This window comes from Aquarana catesbeiana, linkage group LG05, assembly GCF_042186555.1.
Source record: "Aquarana catesbeiana isolate 2022-GZ linkage group LG05, ASM4218655v1, whole genome shotgun sequence".
Taxonomy (NCBI): Eukaryota; Metazoa; Chordata; class Amphibia; order Anura; family Ranidae; genus Aquarana; species Aquarana catesbeiana.
Genome location: NC_133328.1, coordinates 302,697,347 through 302,708,397, shown reverse-complemented (window position 1 = coordinate 302,708,397; position 11,051 = coordinate 302,697,347). Strand labels below are relative to the sequence as shown.

Below are 11,051 nucleotides of genomic sequence, written 5' to 3'. Positions count from 1 at the left end.
GTTTTAGTAAATCAACCCCAATGTCTTTTACTAATTGTTCCATTTATATTACATATTCTCAGATTCATCAATCACCGAGTGTTACTATTGATATCTGTGTCTTGGTATTTTTTGTTCAACATATTTATATTGCATTGTCATTTATACTGAAATGTAGTAGACATTATAATAATGACTTTGATGTACTAGTAATCAGCAGTACCAATGAGGAGTCATCTGTGGGGGTTGATTTACTAAAATTGGAGGGTGCAAAATCTGGTGCAGCTCTGCAAAGAAACCAATCTGCTTCCATTTTTTGGCAGAGCTTACAACTTGAACAAACTGAAGTTAGAAGCTGATTGGCTACCATGCACAGTTGCACCAGATTTTGCATTTCCAGTTTTAGCAAATCCACCCCTATGTGTCTATCTATAACAAATGATTGATGCTGCTTGCTGGACATTCCTAGTACCCTATCCAGTACTTGTGTGATACTACTGATGTCTGTGCCTGGTATTATATTTTATTCAGCAAAATTATATTGCATTGTCATTTATCAGTATGCTATTTCTGAGAATAAAGGATGCATGAAAAAAAAGATCCCAAATGTTACAAAACTCTGTCTTTTACAAACTATTTTTTTTTTTTTACATGTTGTCTGATTCACTAATGAATGTTACTACTAATCTATGTATCTTGGTATTATTTTTAGTTTAGCATAATTATATTGCAGTGTCATTTATCCTGATGCTATTTTTGAAAATAAAGAATGCATAAAAACAAAACAAAAAAAGGAACAAAAACAAAACAAAAACAAACAAACAAAAACAAAACAAAAGTTACAACACTCAGTCTTTTACACACTGTTTTTATTCATTTTATTTTTTTACATATTCTAAAATTCGTCAGTCACTGTGTTACAGCTAATATCTGTGTCTTGCCATTATTTTTGTTCCATATAATTATATTTCATTATCATTTATGCTGATGCTAGTTCTGAAAATAAACAATGCATTAAAAAAAAAATCAATGTCACAATAGTTTATCTTTTACAAATTGTTTTTTTTTTTACATAATCTTTGATTCATCAATCACTGTGTTACTACTGATATCTGTGCCTTGGCGTACTTTTTGTTCAATATGATTATATTGCATTAGCTATTTCTGAAAATAAAGAATGCATTAAAAAAGCAAAACAAAAAGACAAAAAAAAACAAAAACAAAACAAATGTTACAATAGTCTGTCTTACAAATTGTATTCTTGTATTTTTTTTTTTTTTTTTTTATTGTTTTTTTTTTTTTTTAATATACTCTCTGATTCACCAGTCACTGTTACTACTGTTCTTTGTGGCTAGGCTTTTGCTATTGAAAATAAAGAATGTATTAAAAAAATCCCAAATGTAGCAGACATTCTAGCAGTAGTGGTCATCTATTAAAGTATCAATGGGGTAGTGACTATAGTATCCTCTCCATCCAAAGACATAAAGGAAAGTTCCCAGTCCTGGCAGAGGATGGTGAGGGTTCACTTGTACTGGAGGATAAATAGCAGACAAGGAGTCACGTGGTGCTGATTCTTCTTCTTCTTCTTCTCCTCCTCCTCCCCCTCCCGATCTACTCACTCCCTTTGTTGTTGCCAGCAGACACACGTATTGCACCCATCTCGTGGCTGGTGACAGGCTGTGTGCCTCCTGAACAATACCCCGAGCACAGGCAGTGAAGGGGCAATCAGTGCTGAGCAGGAGGAAGGGAGGAGCCAGCACACACACACAGGGTTCCACCAGCCTCCACTTCCTTTATTGGTGGCATGGCTCTGAGGATGGATGGCATCCTCCTGTTCAGGCATACAGAGCACTTCTTCTGAATGCAGCTGATGAGCCCACACACTGCCCTACATGACCATTATTGATGCTGCTCACTGGACATCCCTGGTCCCCTGGTCTATCCTGTACTTGTGTGTGGAGTGAGACCTGAGAACACAGCCATAGCAGCAGCAGCAGGAGTGACAGGGAATGAATAGGAAGTGGTGTGTGCTGGAGAATCCACAGAGGAGCCTGGCTTGTGCTCTGTGCTGTTATTGATGCTCCTGGCCTGCTGGAGCAAGCTCTCACCCTTCTCACCCCAGCCTCTTGTCTCACCAGCATCCTGCTTCACATCATGGAAGGATTGCATCCTGCTTCCAGGCTGCTGGGACCCCTGGCTTTTTGGTCCACCTCATCGGTGCTTGTCTTCTTAGCCTTCTCCGGTGTCCAGGCGTCCAACCAGCTGCCCAGCGAGTGCCACAATGGCAAAGGAAAGGGGATCAACTGCTCAGGTAATAGATACAAAAAATATCTATTTATGTATGTATGTATCGATCGATCGATCTATCTATCTACCTATCTATCCACACACATAGTAAAGAAGAAAAATAATATATACAGTATATAACGGAAGAATATATATACAGTATATAAAACAAAAAATCTATCTATCTATCTATCTATCTATCTATCTATCTATCTATCTATCTATCTATCTATCTATCTATATACATACACACTATATACACACACAATATATACATTTTTATATATATATATATATATATATATATATATATATATACACACTATATATATTATATAATATAATATATATATATATATATATATATATATATATATATATAATTACAATTATACAGTATATAATATACACACATATATACAGTACATATATGTATAATACAAACATATATACATAGATGTATAATACACACACACACACACACATTTATATATGAGCTGCCCGTTTTGTGCATGGAGCATGTTTCCGTATGGATATAATGGGAGTATACACGCCTACCTATAATATAATATGATATCCTGATTACATACCCCATAGAATGCATTAGATGTGTACCTCCTATAGAGCTGCTTTTACTAACTAGGTTCATGTGTCAATATTTTGAATACCATTTAAAAAAATAATATTATTATACAGGATTTATATAGTGCCAACAGTATATATATATATATATATATATATATATATATATATATATATATATGAATGATACCAGAATGCACATGTATATAGTGTATTCTGTCCAAGCAATTGTGGATTTCTGTATTTCTGTACACGTTTTCATTGGTTAAGTCATAATGTGAATGCTATTTCCAGTATCCCTTCAAGAAAAAAAAAAAAAGATTTGTGTATGAATGGGTGATCTAACAAAGAACGGCAGGCCACCTCATAAGACAATGCTATTGTTTTAGGATATTCCTGTGTCGGCAGTGCACTATGAACAAAAGGATGTGCAAGTCGTCCTGTGCTGTTCCAGTGTGTAGGCAGATGATCCATCAGAGCCTGGACCCTGGCAGGTGGATGGCAGTAGTCATTAATAAATACACCGCACCCCTTGTTGTATTTGTGCTGGGGTTTTCCTGCGTTTTGAGTCGCTTTGCGCAGATCTCGGTCACTAAGAAGTGGCAAAATGAGCGCAGACTGTACCATGTGACCCGACCCTAAGGACGGGAATTGACACAGAAAGATGATTGTGGTGGGCAGATCAAATAAATAAATAAAGCCTTGGCAGCTGCTCCACTCATGCACAAAGTCCCGCTTGCATTCAGCCTGTGAGCACATCAGTAGCTCTTGCCTAGCCGGACACTCCAGCTTTTATGTCAGTTCATGAAAGGATAACATTGCATTTGAGAATCATTCCTAAATTTCCATTTTTATTAAGCTGGCTATGCTTTTCGATGACTCCAGTCTGGCCGATGTATACTTAATATGAAGTTTTGGCCGGGCTCATTTATTCACGTTGGGTTAATTTATTTTCATCCCCTAAGGGACGCTCAACAATGGCATAATAACGGCAGCGTATGCTAATCACTCATCATGGTGTATTTCTGTATCGGCCTCATGGCTAAAAGGCTTAACTCGATAAATATATATTAACGCAGGGACATAGAATCACTCTAATTGATTGATGCAATCAAATAAATACAGTGTTTTCTTGCATGGTGCTTACCCATTATTTTATTCCAAGCCGAGTCCATTGACTGTATAGGTGATGGTTGTCTGTTTCTGGTCTAATATATTGGTAATCCTGTCATGTGCTATTTAATGGTGGCGATTTTTTGTTATGCGATCATATTGTCAATCAATTTACTGATAGAAAAGATGGTTTGATGCACCATAAACAATAGCATATCAATCATCTATCTACTTTTTTACAATTGTATTTTCTGACCAGAATGAGCAGGTTTTGCTTAAACTCGATCGATGACACAGTATGTGCCTTTTCAATACTTCATAGATTCGATCATGTTGTCCAATTCTGTGTAGAATCATTCAATCAGATCATTACTTATATGACCCACATATGGATACACATTCAAGTGGCTTTAAAGGGGCACAATAAATACCCTACTGCCAAAGTAATCATCGTGAATTACTGGCCTACTGTGAGCTTTTGTCCTTGTTTTTGCCATAGGGTGAATGATAACAGATAATGTTTGATTGCTAATTAGCATAATATTTGACTAGATAAAATTGCTTAGAAATTGGATCCAGCTGTTTCGTTATGATTGATGCATCCTATTTAGGGATGGGCGAACGGTTCGGCCTGAACATAAGTTTGGGCCGAACTTTGGTCGTTCGGACGTTCGGCGAACAATGAACATTATGCGATGTTCGTGGCAAATTCGAAAGCCGTGGAACCCCGTTAAAGTCTATGGGACACCGACATACATGAAGAAACAAAAGTGCTAATTTTGAATTATGCAAGTTATTGCCATAAAAATTGTTTGGGGACCCAGGTCCTGCCCCAGGGGACATGTATCAATGCAAAAAAAAGTTTTAAAAATGGCCGAGCAGTGATTTTAATAATGCTTAAAGTGAAACAATAAAAATGAAATATTCATTTAGTTATCGTGCCTGGGGGGTGTCTATAGTATGCCTGTAAAGTGGCGCAGTCTTCCTGCATTTAGAACAGTACCACAGCAAAATGACATTTCTAAAGGAAAATTTGTCATATAAAACTGATCATGGCTGTAATGAATTGTCGGGTCTCGGCAATATAGATAAAACTCATGGAAAAAAACGGCATGGGTTCCCCCCACCCCCCAGTCCATTACTAGGCCCTTTTGGTCTGGTATGAATATTAAGGGGACCCCGAACCAAATAAAAAAAAAAATTGCGTGGGGGTGCCCCCAAAATCCATAGCAGGCCCTTCAGGTCTGGTATGGCTATTAAGGGGAACCCTGCGCCAAATTAAAATAAAAATGGCGTAGGGGTCCTCCCCAAAATGACATCAGAGGAAGACGGGGTCGCCCGTTTACGTCATGTCGGGTGGTGTGAGATAGATCTACATCACTGGACATTTTTATTTTTTAATAAAGGACTTGTCCCAAAGTGTCTCCTGTCTTTTTTACTATTTTTGACACTTTTTTGTGATCCGTTACCAATTCACATAGAGGGGGAGGCCAGGATCTGGGGGTCCCCTTGTTAAAGGGGGCTTCCAGATTCCGATAAGCCCCCCTGCCCGCAGACCCCCACAACCACCGGGCAAGGGTAGTGGAGATAAGGCCCTTGTCCCCATCAACATCATCATCATTGCTGAGACCCAACACATTACAGCCGCGATCAGTTTTAAATGACTTTTTTTCATTTAGAAATGTCATTTTGCTGTGGTACTGTTCTAAACACAGGAAAATTGCGCCACTTTACAGGCATACTATAAACACCCCCCAGGCACGATATTTAAAGCAATATTTCATTTTTATTGTTTCACTTTAAGCATTGTTAAAATCACTGCTCCTGAAAAAAAGGACGGTTTTTAAAACTTTCTTTTGCATTGATCCATGTCCCCTGGGGCAGGACCCGGGTCCCCATACACTTTTTACAGCAATAACTTGCATATAAGTCTTTAAAATGAGCACTTTTGATTTTTCATGTTCGTGTCCCAGACTTTAATGGTGTTCGCGTGTTCGTCCCAATTATTTGCCAGTTCGCAAGCTCTGGTGCAAACTGAACCGTGGGGGGGGGGGGGGGGGGGGGGTTGTTTTGCTCATCCTTATTCCTATTTTCTTTTGTGATGCAATTAGGTTTGTGAAGAGAAAGGTTAACAGGTTAGTGTGTTCTTGTTATTAACAGTGGGCTTTAACGAGTTATATAGGTCACTTGAACACACTGGAAAAAAATGTGTATTACCAGGATCAATTTACCCTGTATCCTGCTGTGAAGACTTGGAGATGTGTCTTCTTTTAAGATTGGCACCTCTTTCAGGATGAAGATAGTCCCAGCATGAATTAACATCTTGGTCAGGGGTTCGAAAATCAGTCCCCGAGGATAATTTCTATGTTTTATAACTGTATTAGTGGCCCAGCAATCGTAATTTAAATAGGAAAAAGAAAGAATCAATGATTATCTCACTTTGTTTAACGAGAACACCGAACACCTGTAATGAGTTTGTCATGGGTTGTTGTGAATTGCAAAATCAAAGCACTAGCGTAATTGCGCTGTCTCAAATACTGGAATACACATCCAATGCATGAATTGCCTTTGTAGCTGATTTATTCCTTCATCTCTGACGCCCATGTCTTGCTGTTAACCCTTGTAGTCCAGGGTTATATAATATATTTGTAGAGCTATCTTTGATCAGACCAATCAAATGCTCTGCCCAGCATTATATAAAGTTGATTATTTAGCTATTTTTAAGCATTCTGTATTTCAAAAGATAAACATTGGAGGGCTAGAATGCTGTTATAGTTCAAGTTAATTACACTGGGGTGGGGAATCAAACCTGGAGAAGACCAAATCTGAAGTAGTTGTGCATGGCTGCCAATCAGCTCCTATCTTCAGCTTGTTCTGTAAGGCTAGGTTCATACTGGTGCAATCACAGACATTGCATGTGATGCGCACCGCATTGCTGTATACATCACATCCGATGTCTGTGCGATGCAAATTCAGCCATACATTTTGTATGGCTGAATTTGCATCGCATTCGGACCAGCATGGCACAAGATCCATTTTTTGGTCTGCATTGGAATTGGATGGCATGGGTATTCACACCCATGTGATCCGATTCCTGTCCGATTTCACAGTTTGCACTGCAAACCGATTTGGGGGTGTCATTAACTTTACATTGACACCCGCAGCGGTTCACAGAGAGCAGTGCTTTGAAAATGAAAGATAGGCTCTGATTGGTTGTCATGCTCAACTGCTGCAGATTCTGGCTGCTCCAGCCTGATAAATTCCCCACATGATATTACATAAAGAGAGAAAAGCAAATGTTAGGGGTTAAGGCTCGCAAACACTAAGAAAATCAGACAAAAATTTGTTGACAAAAAACAAAGGTGCAAGCTCGAAAAATGTTCTTGTATGTGAACACGATGTCCGATTTTCGCTAAATGTGTACAGTAATTGTATAAAAATAATCACATAGAAAATACAGCGCATGATCAGAAGCAAAGAACGACCCTGAAGATGCTACTACTTCATGATATGCACAATCATGGAAAATCGGATGATCGGTTATCGGTCATTTTCTCCTTGCATGTACTAGGCTTAAAGTGGTTGTAAAGTCAGAAGGTTTTTTATCTTATGGCATTCTATGCATTAAGATAAAAAAGCCTTCTGTGAGCAGCAGCCCCCCTAATACTTACCTGAGCCCCATAACCTTCCCTCTTGAATGGCCGAGACACAGCAGTGGCGCCATTGGCTTCTGCTGCTGTCAATCAAAATCAGTTAGCCAATGAGGAGAGAGAGGGGGTGGGGCCGAACCATGGCTCCATGTCTCAATTGGATACACGGAGCTGTGGCACGGCTTGGGTGCCCTCATAGCAAGCTGCTTGCTGTGGGGGCACTTAACAGAAGGGAGGGGCCAGGAGCTCCAGCCAGGGACCCAAGAAGAGGAGGATCTGGGCTTCTCTGTGCAAAACCACTGCACAGAGCAGGTAAGTATAACATGTTGGTTATTTTCATATTAAAAAAAACAAGACTTTACAATCACTTTAAGTATTATGTAATTAGGGACATCCAGTATTGTCTTACTTATTATCTTAAAGCAGTGCTAAAGCAAAATATGTAGAATATTGCAGCTTACCAATTTCTAAATGCGGTGGCTGCATTAGTGTTGTTGGTGAGGTTTGTTTTACCTTTACTTTCACCTGGTGATCCAGACAATAAGTCTATTATTTTTCAACTTCCTTTCACAAACCAAGCTGCCCAGACAAAGTGGTAGTTAGAGGGTTCAGACAAACCATTTACCACTGACAAGGGTGCTTACAATGGTAAGCTTTTATTAATTTATGCAAAACCTACTGTATATCCCAAAGGCATTAGCTGGAGTTCAGCTAAATCTGCTAGTCTAACACTACCCTATTCACAGGTTGACAATATTTTATCACTCCTCCATCCAGAGTGGATACACCCTAAAGTTGGCAATATGTGGATTATTTTTTTTTTTCAGCTAGCCACGGGTTAAATGAAAAAAAAAAACTGACCCTGCTCCCCCAATCACTTATTCCATCAAATGGACTGTTCATGAGAAGTTGATCGATAGATGAACTTCTCATGAACAGGAATGGCCATAGATTGATCAAAATTTGGCTGGTTCCTGCTAAACCATTTTCATTGTGGTCTATTTATGGTCAGCTTAAGACAAGAAGTATTGCCAAGTGAAAAAAAGAAAATAAAAGCCTAGAAAAAGAAAAGTAATACAGTTGCCACATTTAAAGCGGATCTTCACTGCATCTGAGCACCACAAACCAAAAACAATGTTTAATTCATTTTTAATATTCAAAGCAAACTCGTCTATCCATTCATGTCTCCAGGCTTTATTTTGTTGAGACATCACTGTGAATAACAACCCCCCTAGAATTTCTGGCTGTGACCATCTTAAATAAGGGCGAATGATTCATGTAGCATTTACTTTGTTTTCATTTGTTCATATACACCATATAATTGTTATATTCATTTATATGATACTGTTGGTTCCAGTATATTCACTTTTCTTCCACAGTTTTTATATTTTGTCACTATTTGGAGCGCCACATTATTTTTGTTTTAAAAAAACAGGAAGTAACTGAAGAAATGTTAAAAAAAGTTTTAACAGGTAAATTTAATATACCTTCTTATTAGGGATGAGCCAAACACTCCCCTGTTCGGTTCGCACCAGAACATGCGAACAGGCAAAAAATTTGTTCGAACACGCGAACACCGTTAAAGTCTATGGGACACGAACATGAATAATCAAAAGTGCTAATTTTAAAGGCTTATATGCAAGTTATTGTCATAAAAAGTATTTGGGGACCTGGGTTCTGCCCCAGGGGACATGTATCAATGCAAAAAAAAAGTTTTAAAAACAGCCGTTTTTTCGGTAGCAGTGATTTTAATAATGCTTAAAGTGAAACAATAAAAGTGTAATATTCCTTTAAATTTCGTACCTGGGGGGTGTCTATAGTATGCCTGTAAAGGGGCGCATGTTTCCCGTGTTTAGAACAGTCTGACAGCAAAATGACATTTCAAAGGAAAAAAAGTCATTTAAAACTACTCGTGGCTATTAATGAATTGCCGGTCTGACAACACACATAAAAGTTCATTGATAAAAACGGCATGGGAATTCCCCACAGGGGAACCCCGATCCAAAATTTAAAAAAAAATGGCGTGGGGGTCCCCCTAAATTCCATACCAGGCCCTTCAGGGGTCTGGTATAGATTTTAAGGGGAACCCCGCGCCAAAATAAAAAAAAAATGGCCTGAGGTCCCCCCAAAAATCCATACCAGACCCTTATCCGAGCACGCAACCTGGCAGGCCGCAGGAAAAGAGGGGGGGATGAGAGCGCCCGCCCTCCTGAACCGTACCAGGCCACATGCCCTCAACATTGGGAGGGTGCTTTGGGGTAGCCCCCCAAAGCACCTTGTCCCTAACATGGGGACAAGGGCCTCATCCCCACAACCCTTGCCCGGTGGTTGTGGGGGTCTGCGGGCGGGGGGCTTATCGGAATCTGGAAGCCCCCTTTAACAATGGGACCCCCAGATCCCATCCCACCCTGTGTGAAATGGTAAGGTGTTTTGTAAGTGTCAAAAATGTTAAAAATGACAAGAGACAGTTTTTGACAATTCCTTTATTTAAATGTGTCTTCTTTCTTCTATCTCTCGATCTTCTATCTTCCTTCGGTTTCTTCCTCCATCTTCTTCTTCTTCTGGTTCTTCTGGTTCTTCCTCCGGTGTTCTCGTCCAGCATCTTCCTCCGCGGCGTCTTCTTCCCTTCTTCTTCTCAGGCCGTTCCGCATCCATGATGGGAGGCTCCCGCTGTGTGACACTTCTCGTCTTCTGACGGCTCTTAAATAATGGAGGGCGGGGCCACCTGGTGACCCCGCCCCCTCTGATGCACGGGGACTTGACGGGGACTTCCCTGTGGCATTCCCCGTGACGTCAGAAGGGGGCGGGGTCACCCGTTACGTAACGGGTGACCCCTGAAGGGCCTGGTATGGAATTTAGGGGGACCCTCCCACACCATTTTTTTAAAAATGTTGGTTCGGGGTTCCCCTGTGGGGAATTCCCATGCCATTTTTATCAATTAACTTTTATGTGTATTGTCGGACCGGCAATTCATTAATAGCCGCGAGTAGTTTTAAATTACTTTTTTTCCTTTGAAATGTCATTTTGCTGTCAGACTGTTCTAAACACGGGAAACATGCGCCCCTTTACAGGTATACTATAGATACCCCCCAGGCACGAAATTTAAAGGAATATTACACTTTTATTGTCTCACTTTAAGCATTATTAAAATCACTGCTCCCGAAAAAAACTGCCATTTTTAAAACTTTTTTTTACATTGATCCATGTCCCCTGGGGCAGGACCCAGGTCCCCAAACACTTTTTATGAAAATACCATGCATATAAGCCTTTAAAATTAGCACTTTTGAGTTCTCCCATAAACTTTTAAAGGGTGTTCCGCGGCTTTCGAATTTGCCGCGAACACCCCAAATTGTTCACTGTTCGGCGAACTGGCGAACAGCCGATGTTTGAGTTGAACATGAGTTCGACTCGAACTCGAAGCTTATCCCTACTTATGTATTT

General features: G+C 39.7%; 1 protein-coding gene across 1 annotated transcript in view; it reads left to right on the top strand.

Annotated features, from left to right (window-relative positions):
* Positions 1–1,590: 1,590 nt before the first annotated feature.
* Positions 1,591–11,051, top strand: part of TMEFF1 (transmembrane protein with EGF like and two follistatin like domains 1) — a 294,551-nt gene continuing 285,090 nt past the window's right edge. Inside the window, exon 1 of the mRNA XM_073630825.1 lies at positions 1,591–2,290. Coding sequence (XP_073486926.1) covers positions 2,134–2,290 — 157 coding nt within the window. The 5' untranslated portion in view covers positions 1,591–2,133. The remainder of the gene's footprint in view (positions 2,291–11,051) is intronic.